We start from the raw sequence: 17,522 nt of genomic DNA on the forward strand, positions 1-17,522 counted from the left end.
CAGGGCAAGAAACAGGAGTCGGTGTGGTTTGCCAGTGTCCTGTGGGAGAGGCCTTGGCATATTTGCATGAAGGTGTTGAGAGAACAACAACAGGCAGGGGCCAGGGCACCAACTTCCAGTGGAATAAGATAGGAGCCAAACTCAGTGGGGTACACTGTATTATGGCTCTGGCCCAAAGCAGTTGCAGGAGCAGTGGATCAAGTGTAAAGTGGAGACCCTCCTGGTCCTGGACCACATACTGACTGCTTCTGTGGTGCACAACTTTCCACACTGCCAACTTCAGAGGCATGGGAAGTGCTGGCCAAAACTGTTGCAGATGCATCACACATCCTGAATGGCTTTTATAGGGGAAAGTTGGATTGTGTGTGTGAATACAAAAACTGACAGTTAAAACCACAAATAAAATAAATAAAATAATGGACTAAAGTAAAATTAAACAGCAATTGGTTTTTGGACAAAAGACTTCAAGCATTTGACCAGCCGAACTAAAGATCAGCTGAAACTTGCTTTATAAAGCCTGTGAAAAAGTAGGATGTTTGCATTTTCAAAGGAAAAGATTTTAAGGGATGTCAGTTTTGGCTTGGGAAGTTCCTGGAGATTTGGGGCTGGGGCCTGGGCAGGGAGGAATTTGGCTGGGGCCTGGTGGAATTTGGGGAGGGAATTCAGCAGGGCTGTGATGCCTTAGAGTCTACCTTCAAAAGCCGCCATTTCCTCCAGGTAAACTTATCTCTGTAATTTGGAGATCAGTTGTAATTCCAAGAAAGCTTCATGTCCCACCTGGAGCTGGCAACCTTAGGGAAGGGTATTCTATAGCTTTGGGACAATAACTGTAAAGGCCCTGCTTCTCTTGTAGCCCCAGTTTGTACCTCCTGTATAGCTGGAATATGAAGCAGGGATTGATTGAAAGAACCACCCATTTGGCTATGCAGACGCTGCGGTTTGGTGGTGGAGGACTGATTGCCTCTTACAATTAGCAGTCTCATTGGGAATATATAGAGCATATCTATTATAGCATTCAGGCTTCTTGGTATCATTTTACCCCAAAAGAGATTAGTATTCCTGTCATCATGATGTCATCCTTTGTCACAGGATGTTTCTCTATGATTTTTTGTTCTTCTTTACGTGGAAGAGTCCATAATCTTGGGTATTCCAATTATAGATGATATTCTATGCATCTGATAATTCAGGTTATGTTTTCCAAACATTTCTGATTCTGCTTAAGAACAACCATAACTGAAAGAATGCTGGAGAGCAATCTTCAGAACAGTTATCTCTGGTTGGGTAAGAGCCAGTTGTTCTCCTTGTTTGCTGTGGACAAGAAACAGGGACCTCAAACTGCAATGCAAAGGACTTGGACTGGGCATTAGGCAGAGCTTTCTTATTCAAAGACTGGTGGAACATTGTAACAGAGGATTATTGGGGTGCGATGATTGGGGGAAAGGCTTTAGGGGCTGGTTAGACAAACATTTGCTTTGACTTGAAGCAGTGGGGTTAACTGGAGGATCTCTTAAGGTTGCTGTCACTCATGTATTCAAAGGAGCCATCAGCAGAAAAGAGGGTAAAGTATGCTTTTATCAAAAATAGCTTTAGGTAGAGTTCCTTCATTCAGTATGCTGAAGTCTACAGTTATTCTGTTGTGATTGCTCTGTGCAAGGGCAGAAACAGGCACTGGATGCATCTCCACATTCAATTTCTAGGTCAAACCCTGCCTGGAAGTTAGAAGGGAGACCGTGAGTTGGTGCTCTGTAGGTTAGAGAACAAGATTGCTTAATAAGTCAGATATTTTCTGAGTAATTTAAGGGACACGGTGTCCTAATTATAATGCAGCACACCAGACATCCTCAAGGGAACTATGTGTGTGAAACTGAATAGTATTTAATATCACTAATTAAACAATATAGAAACATAATTATAGACAAAGCAGCTTATTATATTAAATGAACATTTCTCACTTCTCCCAGCTTGTTTTGCTGTCTCTTTGACCTCTCTATTGGGCTTCTTAAAAGAAAGATTCTGAAAAGAAGAGCCTGAAACTTGCAGATCATAGCACAGTTTGCAGTGACCTTGAGGTGACCATAACAGCCTGCCTTCCTCTCATAGTCGGATTGTATTATACAGTATCTGTTTTTAGTGCTCGTTACTTGAAGTGACAAAAATATTTCTGTGATTAATTGAAATTTGTTTTGGATTAGTTGTTATAACTATATATATTGCAAAGATCAGTGCTTGTGGACATGGCATATTGTCATATAAAGTCTGAGGTATGAGTAGCACGTGCCCTACAGATACTTAAGTAACCTCAAAATAATGGCATGTATTCAACCACTCCTTGCACAGAACACAGAGATTACCAGCAGTCCTGCCAACTCCTGCAGCCCCTCCTGACCCCCAGAAAGATAATTCCTAGAGCTGTAAGACCCATGTAAAGGCACAGCTGTGCAGATTGGGGGTTGGATGAGGACGGCCAAGTAGGTGAAATTGCTCCTCCTTCGTCTTCCACAAGTGATGCTCCACGGAGGAAAAAGGTCATGTTCAGCCCCGAGCCCCTTCTTACTCCAGCCCACTGACCTGCATGGCTGTTCATTTGCATGGATCTTGCAGCCCCAAGAACAATCTTTCCAGGGATCAGAAGGGGTTGCAGGAATGTGAGAAAATGGAGCTACTTCCGTGCACACATGGCTGGATCCATGCCACTAGGCAGGAGGGAAGCAAGAGGACTTCGGTTGGGCCATTATCTGTTGGTTAAAGAATTCACAAATTGCTAGGAACAAGGGTTGTCAGGTCCAAAACACAAGTGGGCTCCTGTGGCCAGGGACCATGAGTGACTTTCCTGTCACTGCTGCACTCTAATATGGTAAACCAGATCTTAAAGATACTCATGCTCCTAGAGGAAAACTGAGGAGATGGCTAAATCTCAGCCATGTACTGTCTCCCAAGTTTGTTACAGAGCATCTTTCTAATACGTCACAGTAGCTTTACTCTACCGGTCCTCCTCTTCTCATCAATAATGGAGCCAGTGATGATGTGATAAGGAAGGAAGCAGGTCCTCACTGGGCTGGGAAGCCAAACTGGGGCATGAGAAACAGAGGATTGCTCCAGCATTAAGTACTAGTGTGTGCCATGCAGACTTGTATTCATGAACTTCCATGTGAGCAAGTGTGGCCCAATGAAGTCTATCCTGGGAGGGGTCAAAGAGCAGCTCCTGCTTCCCATGATGGGCTTTTCTAGAGAGGTTCATCTCTGATTTTCTCTGTTTAGTTCTGTTGTCACAAATGTAGTTTAGCACAGCACATCAAACAGTAGATAAAAATGAAGGCGTCATTGGCTGCTATAATGATGCAGGAAGCCAACATCTGTGCTGAAAATGAACAGGCCTGTGCAACCAAAGCAAAGGCTTTTTGTTTCCTCTGTTGTTGCTGTTGTGTTAGCACCAGTTGTATGCTAGATCCTGTACACAGAGCATAACAGATGCCTTACCAGAGAACTTACAGTCTACATAAGGTGATAAATCAGGGATGTAGAGAGAAAGCCAGGGTTTGGCAATAAATAGGGGGATAGTTGAAACAGTGCTGATGCTAAATTTGTAGCATATTTGAAACCTAAAAATGGAGATGCCTGTATTGGCAGCCTTTGAATGGTGAGGGCAGACAGGGACTTCTAAGTTTGAAGAATATAGATGTGGAAGATGCAATATGGCATTCCGGATCAGACCAAGATGGCATTATGTAATCAGTAAAATCCTAAGCAAAGTTATTCCGATCTTCAATGGACTTAGACTGAAGTAACTCTGCTTAGGATTTCACTGTGTGTACTGGTGGTAACACGTCTTACTGCATTTTTTCACCAGTTATGCTTTATGGCAGAATGTGTTGTGCTGCCACTACTTAACTCAAGGTGTTGGAACCGGACTAAATTTTTCATCAATGGAATGGAGCTTTCCTACTTTCCCCTCCCACTGCAGCACAATGATCACCACAAAATAATGTTCCTGGGGGGTGGGGTATGCTGCAACAGTGGATTGCAGCATACCCCATTATGGCCCCAAATCAATGGCTTGGGGGGGGAACTACATCTTCTGAGTCTATCTGCCTGACTCATCTGTCCTGGGGGGCGGGGGGGGGGAAGGCTGGTTTGGGCCTGTAAGTTGCACCACTGCCCATTTGGCTCAGGCATTGTGTGGCAGGGGAAAGGAGACTCTTTCCAGGGCTATTTTGGCCTCCCAGATCATCTCTGAGATCCTGAGAAACAGTATGAGGATGAGATTCAGGTCCAGTAGCAGCTTCTTAAAGGCCAACTGGATTCCAGGGTATGCGCTTTCGAGAGTCAGAGTGCCCTTCATTGAAAGGTAATACCTTGGAAATTTAGTTGGTCCTTAAGGTGCTAATGGCTGTTTTACTACTAAGGTGCTAATCTTGCTCTTTTACTACAGACCAACATGGCTATGAACCTGAATATATGAGGGTGGGCTGCAATGAGAGGGGTGAATCAGCAGGAGAAATTGCACCCCCCTTTCTGTTAGTGGAAAATTTAGTCTAGATCCATCCCAAGATGTTTTCCTGGATTTGTACTTCTTTGATCCAGTTAATATACAAACTGCTTTCATGCAGTATTCACTGCTGCATCATCTTTTCAAGGACATAGGAATGTATTAGACGGAAAGGCAAGCTGACGTATTTGGTTATTTGGTACTGCACCATTCTTAATTTTTGTTCTGGATCTTCCAGAGAGGTTTGTAATAAATAAATAGTTCCTAGTTAAGCAGAGGATTGTCGCAGTTGTATTGTGCTGTGGGAACCGCAGAAACTATGGGTGGGGGTGCCTTCCCTTCCCTGATGAACTCTGCTGGGGCACGCAAATCATCTTAATCTTAGCAGTGAGGTGTGCCTCAAGGCAAAACTCCAGCCCCTTGACAGGTTAGCCTTCTCACAGGGGCTATACTTTATGGGGCCATAATGGCAGCACTTACCTTTGCCAGATCGAAGATGAAAGGAGAACTAGAACCACCCATTAGCTGTACAACAAAGGTCTCCTAGGAATGAGAGCAACAATTAAGCATTCTGGATGTATCAGTGACTAAAGAAGTTCAGCTGGTAGCTCGGATTGCTGGGCTCACCAGATACCAATTTACAGATGCTTGGGGGGGGGGCTTGTTTAGAAGAGGTGGTTGAATTTTGACCAGGACTGACAAGTCATATAGAAGCTTGACTACCTTTCCTTCCCCGTGTATTTTCTTTTTGTAATTGATTCACAGCTATAGGAGAGATAAAGACAAAGGAAATGGTAAAATTATTACTTTCAAGGCCTTTACATTGCTCCCATAGGGGGTCTAATCCAGGGTAATGAATGCTAATACAGTTTAAGCCTTCCTCCTGTAAACAAGCCTGACCTCCTTGCTCCTTGACAAAGAAGAAGCAGCCCTTAACTTTCAGCCTAATCCAGCAAGCTCAGATGCTGCAGCATTTCTCTGTATCTGTGCAGTGGCTGATTGTTCATTAACACACTGAGGTTAGCACACTTTTGAAAGACAGGGAGGTGGATCTAGGTTGAATATTAGGCTAGATTGAACAATGGTGCTTGGCTAGCTCTTAAAAAAAAGTTGTACAGCCACCTTTGGGGGATGTTTTAGATACAAGAGGTGGTTGAAGGAGATGTAGGAAAGCCATAGGACTTAAAATGTTTGCCTCAAACTGGGGAGAGCCAAGTTCAAATCCTTTTCTACCCCTGATGCTCCCTGGGTGTCGTTGGGTCAGTTACTCTTTCTTAGCTTAACACACCTCACAGGGTTGTTGTCAGGATAAATATGGAGGAGGGGAAACCAGTGTTCACTGACCAGAGCTTCTTGGAAGAAGTGTAGGATAAAAATGTGGCAGAAATTCATAGGTCTCTAGGAGATCAGACATGAGGTTGTCAATGATGGTCAGAAATTAAATTCTGGTAACCAGCAAGGAAAGCCCCCATTATACTCCCCCAGAGGAGTAACCTTCTTTAAAGAAAGTATTCAGGTACCCTAAAGGCACTGGTGTATTTTCTCCTGTGGGGCAAATAGTAAACTGGGAGCTGTTCTGAGATACTGAAAATGGTGTGTGAGAAGATGTTAATATTCAGTCTGAATCAGGTAGCCCTGCAAACTTGCCATTTTAAGGATAGTGGAGATCTATTCACAAACCTCCCATCATCATATCCAGTTAAACCCCACCCCCGCACACACACCCTTTACACATATATATTGTGCTCTTTGCTCCTGCCATGTAATGCCAGTCACCTGGTAGCAGAAACAAAAGGAAAACAGTCCTTGTGCAGGAAAAAAATCAAGAAAGTCGTCTCACCTGTCTGATTACTAGAAACAATTGTTAGTTATTAAGCCAAGCCAATATTTGTGACGTGTGAACCTTTGCAGATCCATTTTAGCCCAGATTGTTCTTTATATATTTATACTCTGCTTTCCTTCCCAATGGGGACCCAAAGAGGCTTACACAACATCCTTCTCTTCTGTGTTGCATCCCCACAACATCCCTGTGAGGTAGGTTAGGCTGACAGTCCCAAGGTCACCCAGCAAGCTTCCATGGCAGAGTGGGGGTTTGAAATTGTGTCTCGGAGATCCTAGTCCAGTGCTGTAACCATAACACCATGCTTGCATGTTAGTTACTGGGAAGCTGCTTTTGAAGCAGGAACTGCAACCAAGATGGTGTGTTGCTGCATGTATTGTTTATGTTTGATTTATGTATAAAATGGAAAGTGCAATGGTAAGACAATGGCCACTGCTAGGAGACAGCATATCCGGACTGTACAGGGATATCAGCTGGGAAATCCCTTTCAAGGAGATATCTGTCCTGCACAGTTGATAGTAGAAAGATGTTCCTACGGCAGACAAGGAATTGTTTTGAGACCTGTTGGGGAAGTGGGGGGAGAGAGCACCTATCAAAGGTATGTTCCTTTAACAAAATAGTCGCTGCCCTGAACTCAAGCAAAGTACACACATCTTGATAGAGCTTCAGAGGATTTCTCAGGTCTGAAACAGTCATAATGCAGGAAACCCATATTATCTAACGTTAAATTGTGTGTGGGGGGGGGGGAGGGGTGTCTGATTTTGATTGGAACATCAGTGCTACAGGCATGGAGGTTAATGCCAACCCCCTCCCCAGTGGTGTTAGCCCTGCATCAGAAACAGCAGAATTATTTGTCTTCCCCCCCCTGCTCCTGGGCTAATATGGGGGTACTTAGTTTTTCCTCAAGGATTGCTGCTCCAGTCAGATTGTACCCTCTCTCTGGGGTCCAGCAGCTGCTTTAAAATAAAAGGAGGAGGAGGAGGAGGAGGAGGAGCGGAAGCAAATCATGAATTTCCCATATTGCATCTGTTTTGGTCTTCTAGTGCTGCTCATCCCCCTGGCACAGGAGAGAGTTGTCTCCACTTACTCAAATTGTTTATTTGTTTATAACATTTATAAATGTGTAATATCCAAGCAAAAATTGCTGAAGTTATTTAACCCTGAACATTTTTTTCTTTAGATCAGTCTCGTTCTCGTTCTCGTTCTCGTTCTCTCTCTCTCTCTCTCTCTCTCTCTCTCTCTCTCTCTCACACACACACACACACACACACACACACACCCTCTTTTTTCCTCCTGCAACCAATTTTCCTCAGGATACTTTCTATGGGGCCAAAAGGAGTAAATTTTACAGGATGCCAAAACAAAGCTCTGAAGCCCTTCAGCTCCACTTAAGAAGACCTCCATTCAAGTTTCTACTGTGAAGTCTTTACTGGAACATGATCTGAGTGTTGCACTCGCTTACAAAAACCATGCCTTGCCGATTGAATCCTGGTAGATGCCTTGCCAAAGCAAAGACTCTTAATTTCATTCGCTACATCTACAATCCTATATATACACACTTATTTGGCAGTAAGTTCCATTGAAGTCAGTGGGATTTTCTTCCAATAAACATGCATTGGATTGCACTGCACAGCTGTTCTTTGAGATTAGGTGTCCTTTGAACAATTGTACTTTAAAGCATAGTGTAATGGGCTGAAGACAGACAGTGAGGGGGAGGAGAGGGGGAGACGTGCCCTGCCTAGTTGCTGTGTGTGACCTTTGTTACCCTCCACATAGCACAGTTTGTGTTCATGGCCATATAGGCTGAACCAGAGGGCTTCTCTGTGGGTGAATGGCTGCCCACTCACCCTTAGGGAAGCTGCTGTCTAGGAGTCTGTGTGCCACAGCACCCTTCCCAGGCAGGCAGTCCCCTTGGAGCACACAGGAAATGGTTTCCAAACCACTAGGTGGGTTGCAAAGGGGATAATGGCTCCAGCCTATTAGTGCTCTGTAATTTGGTGCTAATTTCCCTTATTACAGTGTTCCCGCACTGCAGGGGGTGGTACTTGCTTTGCAGCCTGTGTGGTGTGTGTGTATGTGTGTGTGTGTGTGTAGAATCTGTGGAAGCAGCTGGGCCAGCAGTGGGTGAAGAGGTGGCTTTAGCCAGCTCTGCAGGCTGGTACCATGTGTCTGGCCCTTCTGAGGCACAGAGGAGCTTGGCTAATGCAATTCCAGCTGCAGCTGCGCTAGGTCAGGGAATGCATCTGTGGGAGCCAGCAGAGCAATAGCAGTAGGAGGTCAAGTATCCACTCAGAAAGCATTTATTTCACAGTATCATACCAAAAGTCTATCTGGTCCAAAACTCTTGTCTTCAAAAATGGTCAGCCCTGGGAAGTCCACAAGAAAGCCATGAAAGTTATAGCCATCGCCCATTCTAATTAGGGGTATACTGCCGCTGAACATTGCAGGTTTTGTTTTTATCTGACAGTTACTAGCTGAATATGTTTAATCTGGGTTTTTTAAAGCACTGATTTCTTAGGTTGTTGGGCATAGGTGACTGGAATGTATTATGCCACTGGAAGCACAGATACTATACCTGAAAAATACAAGCTTGTTCCCTGCCAGGACAATGTTTTCTGCACACAATAACACTAAGAAGTAGGCACCATGTAAATTGCACAATCCTACCTGAATCCCATAGTTCGTCTCTGTCATTCTATGAGCTTCATGTAATTATGCCCTATGAGATGTATGATATGACTAAACTAAATTGACAGCAGCAGGGTCAGTATAAAAAAACCTGAAAATTATGTAAATACATACTGCAACCAAACAAAGCATCTATAATGATCAGCCCTTACATCAGTATAGCAGATGTGTACAGACCAATACCGAGAGATCATACAGTTCAGGAACTGCTGATGTCCTCAGCGTTAGGGCATTTTTCAACCATTGCAAGCATTTTAGATGCAGTTCATCTTAAAGGTAGCGACTGGAGATCTCCTGGAATTACAGTTGCATTCCAGACTACAGAGATCAGTTCCCCAGGCTCCTCTCTCCCAAATATCCAGAAATCTCCCAACCCAAGTTGGCAGCTCTACAGATGAGTGACCTTCCATCTCTTTTCCAAAGTAGTACAGGACCACCAAGAGGGAGAGACAGGGAGACAATTCAAGGGGCCCATATTAGGTTCTCTGAACTTTTCTAGCCCTTTCCATTGTTGAGGTATGCCTTTCTCCTTATATCTCCACAAGAGAAGGGGCTAGAGACTTTTGTAAAAAAAATGAAAGCTCAGAATTTAGAGAATACATATGTGTTAAAACATTATATCGATGTAATGATTTTAGTAGTGCCAATTTAAAAAAATTAAAGCTTTCTGTGGCAGGGGGAAGAAATGGCCAACATTTGGAACCATCTCCGGGAAAATGGCTGCCATGTGGATGGGAAAAAAACTAGGATCCCTGGTGGGAGAGGGGGATCCCCTGCTCCCAGCCTCTGCCTCCTACTGCCTATTACTTGGCTGGGGGGGAGGGTGCAGGGAATGGAAATGGGAACTCTGGAACACATTTCTGACCCTTCCTTGTTGCACTGGAAATGACATAATTCCCAGTGTGACAATGACAAGTCTGGAGTGCATGCATGCATGCTGAGTACCCTCCCAAGCATGCACCCCTACAAGACACACGTTTGGAACCTGGGGGTCTTGGCAACCCTAGGAAAACTTGGATTTTTCCCACCCACACAACAGCCATCCAGGCTTTACTGTGATGTTATCCAAAATTTGGGAACAAAGAAGGTTTGAGACAGATTGGAGAAAAGCTGGGGAAACTCCAAGAGGTGCACATGCACAATGATTCCCAACAACATTGAAGCCAAGGCAAATAACTCATGCGGAGATCATCAGATCAGTATCAGTCTGATACTTTACAACAGTAAGACAGAGGCAAACTCATGTATGGTGACCTCTACCAACAACACAAACAAATGTCACTGTAGCTTAACAGCACTGTAGCTTCATTTTTGTTTGTGGTTTTTAATAAATCTTCTTGTAGATTTATGAAGTCTGAGATTAGTAGTAACCCTGTCCCCCCAATAACTAGAATTGATTTATTACATTTTAAACACTGTTCAAGCAATCAGTTCTTCTTCTTATTCTATTGGTGGGACAGTTGATACTTGACCTTTTGTACATGCAAGGTTGCTACTGCAGGCATTTAGCTTCCTGTCATATGACAAACAACCTTGAAAAAGATGAGTAAAACCAGTCCCAGTGATCCCACTGCTACTCATTCAGCACCATCATATAGGCAGCACCCATTTTGCCCCAGGCACTCCCCCAGTGTCCCATAGTGCCAGAAAACGACACCCCTGTTTGGAGACAATTTTTAATGAATTGGACTTTGGTGCAACTTGCTGTGATGTGCCAGGGAAGCACAAGAGTGTGCATGCGTGCTCCCTGCCTTCCCCTTCGCCAGCCAGGTGAGCAGGGCTGGGGGATGACAGGTGGGGTGGGGTGGGGATCCCCATATTCAGAGGCAGTATACATCTGGATGCCAGCTGTTGGGGGCAGCTGTGAGGGGGTGGCTGTTGTCTTTATTCTGTGCTGATGGGCGAGTGTAGGAATTAGAATGCTGGATGGACTGGCTTGATCCAGCAAACCTCTTGTTTTATTCTTATGAGAGCTACAGTACATGTACTTAGCTTATTCTCATATATACAGAGGAATTAATAATATAATTCAGACACTTCATTGTTTCCTCTGCATCTTGAAGCATGCTATTGAGTTATTAAAATGTTTGGGAAGAAAGGAGACTGTAGTTTCCTGGTGCTAAGAGAAAGGTATTCATTGCATGCCCAGAAGTATTTTTCTTCCAGGACTCAGTCTGTGCTGAAAACATACTGTTGGGCTAAACCCTAATAAAATCTTGACACAAATTGAGTAAATAGTTGTGAAGATTAACAGTAGTAGAGACAGATTCTAGAGGTGTAGCCATATTAACCTGTTGTGGCAAAACCAACAAAGAATCTTGTGCCACCCTAAAAACCATGACCAGCATCTGGGAACTCAGTTGATGTGCCTTCATGGAAGAGATGACCAACTTTTCTCAACTCCCAAACCTTCCCTCCCCATTTAAGCATCTTTACATTGTTGTGAGCTTACTTTTTTGTTTAGAGTGAGTAGAAATATTTCAAAGTAATTTTTAGTTGAGTACTTTTTTGATAAAGACTGATGTCTCACTTCATTCAAGGGGGCTTTTCCCCAGATAATTTATGTCTCATCTATATTTAATGCATAGTGCACTTCAGCATTGTGGCTTGGTCTTTTGGCTGGGGATTCTTTCTGATTCTACTTGTTCATTCCACACACACACACACCCCATATCCCATTGCAATCTGCACAGTGTAAATTATAAGTAAAATCAATTATTTAATAATCCCGTCCCTTACTGTTTCTTACCTAATGAACAATTATTATTCTATTCATGGTATCATGAAGCCAAATGATTTGTTTTGTTATATTTGGTGTGAATCCGGGTCACATGGGGAATGGGAGGGCAGATGGAATCTTTGTACATGGGACCACGGTGGCTCTTGGCAGCTATTTCTGCATTTGTGAGTCAATACCTAGTGAACAATAATAACATTTGATTTATATACTGCCATTCAGAACAACTTAACACCCACTCAGGTATACAATGTATGTTATTATTATCCCCACAACCATCACCCTGTGAGGTAGGTGGGGCTGAAAGAGCTCTAGAAGAGCTATGACAGACCCAAGGTCACCCAGATGGCTTCAAGTGGAGGAGTGGGGAATCAAACCCGGTTCTCCAGATTAGAGTCCAGCTGCTCTTACCCACTACACCAAACTGGCACCACAAGCAAGCAAGATAACTAATCAGCAAGTGCCTGTTGACCTAGGAATAGCAGAGAGCAAATGTGGATTCTGTGCTAACCTTGTGTGAAATGAGGGAATGTTGGATACTGTGTCCTTGATAGTGGGGTAGTGGTCTACTGACAAAGCATCTGCTTCACATTCAGAATGTCCCAGGTTCAATCCCATTCCCTGGCATCGCCAGTTAACGGTAGGAAGGATATCAGCAAGAACTATGAAAGTCTTGTCTCTCCCTGACATCATGGAAAGTCACCATCAGTGAAAGTAGACAGTACTGAGCTAAATGAGCCTATGGTCTGGTTTGTTAAGGCAGCTTCATCTATAAATTCACATATATGTAAGCCCAACACTGGGTACAGAGATCCCACTTGTACTTTGGCTGACTGGTTAATACTAAACAGAATAAAAATTCTATATGTATATGTGTATAAAGTGCCATCAAGTCACAACCGATTTATGGCTAACCCAGCCATAAGCGGCTTTCCAGGCAAGTGTGAAGCAGAGGTGGTTTGCCATTGCCTTCCTCTGCAGAGTCTTTCTTGGTGGTCACCCATCCAAGTACTGACCCTGCTTAGCTTCCGAGATCAGGCTATACCATGCCACCTTCCCTCTGGCTTATGTATATTCAGGTATACTTATTATGCCATAGCATCGTGGTTAAGTGGTTGGGCTTCAGATCAGCACTTAGCACTCAGATCCCAGTATGAGCTGTTGGTAGCCTGGAGTTTGACTTGCTTGGGTGAAACATGGCACAAGTCTGATATGGGGTCTTCCAAATCACCTTCCCAGTTTCTAAGACAAGATCCTCCACTTGTCAATGCACATACATTCCCCCCCTCTGACATCAACGCTTCTGTGCGTGCAGACAGAGCAGGAAAGAGTGCCCTGAGTGCCTCCCAGTAAGAAAGCATTGAGCTGGCCTTTGTCCCCACACAACCTGTGTGAGTGAGAGGTGGTGACTTGTCAAGGCCCATCCGGTGGGTTTACATAGCTGACCAGAGAATCACAGCTGGACATCAAGTCCACATCCCACTCTTCTCTATTGTTCCAGGGAACACCATAGATAACGTTGCCACTTCCTTCCTGACTGTGGCACTTAGCTTCTAACAGCTTCAGGGCAGACAAAAATTAGCAGCTGCAGCTGCATGTCATGCAACCATTTAAAGCACAGAGACAATGAGGGATTCAGTGTTTCTCTGATCTGGCCCAAAGGCTGTAGATATGCCCCTTAGAGTGATGTCTGGGCTAAGTGGTATCAATTTACTTAGTTGGCTCTCCCCCACCCAATTAGGAAGATGGGATTTCCCAGGCCGGAGGCAGTCACCTCTCTCCTGGTTGGAACATGCCTGTCTGGCGGTTGGGGCGGTACAGTGCACTCCACCACTGCTCCATTGCTGCCTCAGGGCCCCAGTACAGCTAACAGGCAGGTGGGCAAAAGCCTGATTCCTCCAGATCTTAGCAGGAGGAGGCTTGGGTTGGGCTGGCATTCATGCAATCAGGGCTGCTCTCCTCCACACTGAAGCTAGTTGTGGTTTTATTTCAACAAGCAATTTCAAGAGTGTGCTCAGTACATGTGCATTTGTATGTGTTTAAGGCTTGGAGAAAGATCACAACCTCTCTGTGCCCCCCCCCCCCCGTTCTGATGCATCAGCTTTTTCTTGGGCAGAAGCTACTTCACATTGGAGAACTTCTACCCAGGAAACCCCTGGAGGCGATCCTTCACAATCCGTCTAATTCACACAGACTGAGCCAGAATTAATTACATTGAAAATATCCCATGCAGAGAATGTATTTATGTAAAAGCACCCAATGTGGGGGAACCTGCCCTGCATGCTCACTCCCTTGTCTGTCTTTATTGTTAGAAGAACTCATATATGTTGGGTTTGGGCCCCTTCTACTAAAGCTGTTGTTGACTCCCCTCCCTATCTGCTTCTTTTAACTTTTTTCTTCTCCAGGACCAAACTGCATGTGACCTTGGAGTTCTGTGACTGGAACTACAGATGTGTAATTTGGCCCTCAATAGCAACCTTAAAGGGAGGGGGAATCTGGATTAAGGCCAAGGAATTGGAGAAGGGAGGATTTATTTTTTCTTCTCTGTACTATTTCCCTGATAGGAACCTCCATCCCCAAGTGCTTTAAGCCCCAATAGAGAAAAAAGACAGACACAATAGGGATAGCTGTCTTTTTCCACCTCTCAAGCAGCTGGATGTGGGTGTTTTTCTGGTTGGGGAAATGGTGCTGCTGTGGGAAGAATTAACTTTCCCTTCCCTAGTTTTGCAGGCTCAGTCCAGTTTGAACACACCTCTGGCTGTCTTAGGTCCAAATAACACATCTGGAATTCCAGTTGCGGCCTCCAGCATTAAATGTAGGCTAGCTCTCAGAGCTTTTCAGGATATTAATAAGATTAAATTTAAGAAAGGGTTAACTGGCCTACTCTGTTTCATTACATATCACAGAAACCTGATTTATAGAGAGTCAGACAATTGATCTGTTGAGGTCAGTACTGTTTAATCTGACTGGCACTGGCTGTCCAGGATCTCAGGCAGATTTCTTCTACATCACTTACTGCCTGATCTTTTTAACTGGAGATGCAGGGGATTGAACCTGGGACCATCTGCATGCAAAGCTACTGCTCTGCCACTGAGTCACAGCCTTCTTATAGAAGTGGGGGGCCCTCAAGTTCTGTACAAGGCAGCAACTCCTCTGCTCTCTAGCCCATGCCAACCCAAGTACCTGTCCAATGGATTTCCTCAATGTCAATGCTAAGGTCTTATCATGGTGAGACCCTCTCTTTGGTGATTTTTCTAGAGAATCTCACCTTTTGAAATGTAGTAATTCTAAAGGAGTGGCCATGTTAGTTTGTTGCAACAAAAACAACTATGAGTCTTGTGGCATCTTAAAGATTAACAGCTTTTCTTCTAGCATACATTTGTGTGGACTACAGCCCATTTCAGAATCCACAGCAAAACTCAAAAGTTTCAACTATTGCCTTTGTTGTCAAATGAGAAATTTTGGGTAAACTCAACTAACAACCCCATAATTTGAATATTTTCTTTAAATCTGAAGTGCTAACTCAGACTTGGGGAATAACAGCCTCATCCATCACTCCCATCCTACCTATAACAACCAAAGATGCTTGTAGCCATATAGTCTCTGTCCACACGTTGCTGTATGTAACCAGGCACAACTATACCCATACAAGCTTGTACAAACTATCCCCTTCCCACTCCCCTAATAAACACCATAGCAACTGACAACAGTTTGGATCTATTTGTATTGAATACGGGGAAGGGCAAATGAAACTCACATTCAGATGCCAGATAAAAGAGAACCCCTCCCCATGTGCATGAGAACCCTTCTTCTTCCCATTATGTGTTGGTGGTGATGAATTGTTGAGATCAGGATGTACATTAGCACAGTAATGTTCCCTCATATCCCTTTGCACTGTCCTGGTTCAGCCCATATCAGTAAGAAGAGTTTTACTGCTTCAGGCTGCTGTCATGAGTATTTGTTGCAACCCAGATTAAAGCTATGCATGAAATACTAGAAAGGAGAGCTTCCATGAACCAACACTCATGTTCTAAATCTAAAAAGTTGGCATGCTATAGTATACAAGATACAGTGCTATTGTGCCTATGGGCACTAGCACACACCTGTTAACAATATTGTTAAGCTGTCTAACTGGCAGCTAAATGGTACCTTGCATTTGGAATGCTCTCCTCCTTGGGAGTCAACTGGGACCCTGGGAGCAAGATGCAAACCCAGCCAGAGAGCCATGCTGGGCCCCTTCCTGTAGCTTTTCTGTAACAACCATGCAATCCTGAAGTGTTAACAGCAGTTCCCTATTAACTGCATTTACTTTTGCCCCTGGCAGGTGGTGATGGAGAACATGCGAAGGAAATGTAAGTGTCATGGCACCTCTGGCAGCTGCCAGCTGAAGACGTGCTGGCAGGTGACCCCTGAGTTCCGGATGGTGGGCTCGCTACTCAAAGAACGCTTCTCTGGGGCCATGCTGATCCGGCCCCACAACAGGAACACAGGACAAATGGAGCTGGGTCACGCCCGCCACAGGCGTCGGGCTGGCATCACTGACCTGGTCTACTTTGAGAAATCCCCTGACTTCTGTGAGAGGGAACCAACCCTAGACTCCATGGGTACGCAGGGGCGCTTGTGCAATAAGACCAGCCCTGGCATGGACAACTGTGAGAGCCTGTGCTGCGGGCGGGGGCACAACATCCTGCGGCAAACACGCAGCGAGCGCTGCAATTGCAAGTTCCACTGGTGCTGCTTTGTGGCCTGCGAGGAGTGCCGGCTCACTGAGTGGGTCAGCGTCTGCAAGTGATTCTGGGCCTACTGGATGCTCCAGAGACTTTGCTGTTTGACTTTGCAGCACTATAGGATGGAATCCTGCCATCAGTAGGAGGTACGGATGAGCGGCCTGGCATGCGAGTATTTCCCATCTCCCTGGCACTTCCACTTCTTCCTGACCTGTGAATGAGCACGAAGACTCCAAAGGGTCCATCTGAACATACAGTGTGGGCCTTGCACCTTACAGGCCCAAAGGTCTTTGCACCAGAGGCACAGAGGCCTGGCTTTTCATGCCAGGATTGGGGGGGGGGGCTGGAGTCTCTGAGAGTAGCTCTAGTGCCTTCTGATCACTGATGTCTGTGGATTCTAAGGTTTGTCAGCCACAGATGATGGTTCTTTCAAGCTGAAGCTTATTTAAACTCTTTCCAGCTCCCTCCACAGTGACACCTTCCAGCTCCACTATGGGTTCATTCAGGTGACAGATAATCCAACAGACTGAAATAGCTACTTTAAAAAAACTGGGTTGAGACTGCTCCATTCCAAGTTAAGAAAAAATTTTGGCTGCCACAAGTACATTCATTGTTCAGGGGAAAAATGGAATTAAAATACAGAGTTTGTTTAAGGAAATATTTTGAACGAGGGATTGAAGGGTGGGGGTGCAGAGGTTTCTGTCTGTAGTCTCCCATAAAGATGCCATAGGCACTTAGGGTGGTTACTGTGGTTGGTAAATTATTTTATTATTGTGAGAATAAAAGTGAATCAGAGATGGCAGTGTATGTCTGAGGCTGTAATGCTGGAAATGTGAGATTTATTGGGTGAAGCGTGGGCTGCGTCCCATAACAGCTCATGTTACTTTGGTTCACACGAAACTGCAGTGCGGGCCACTGGGAGAAGTGCATCGTTTGTGGGCCTCTCCATCTGAAGCTGCGCAGTCAAACTCCTTCACAAGAGCACTGGGTGTCCACATATGTGCCGTTGGGTGGTCCCTAGAGGTGTGTGCAGCAGGCTTCACA

At 44.8% G+C, this 17,522-nt stretch overlaps 1 protein-coding gene across 1 annotated transcript in view; it reads left to right on the forward strand.

The window, feature by feature from the left end:
* The window catches only part of WNT10A (Wnt family member 10A), a 63,077-nt gene extending 45,803 nt beyond the window's left edge, over positions 1-17,274 (forward strand). Inside the window, exon 4 of the mRNA XM_054971209.1 lies at positions 16,076-17,274. Coding sequence (XP_054827184.1) covers positions 16,076-16,543 — 468 coding nt within the window. The 3' untranslated portion in view covers positions 16,544-17,274. The remainder of the gene's footprint in view (positions 1-16,075) is intronic.
* The last annotated feature ends 248 nt before the right edge of the window (positions 17,275-17,522 follow it).

This window comes from Eublepharis macularius, chromosome 2, assembly GCF_028583425.1.
Source record: "Eublepharis macularius isolate TG4126 chromosome 2, MPM_Emac_v1.0, whole genome shotgun sequence".
NCBI lineage: Eukaryota > Metazoa > Chordata > Lepidosauria > Squamata > Eublepharidae > Eublepharis > Eublepharis macularius.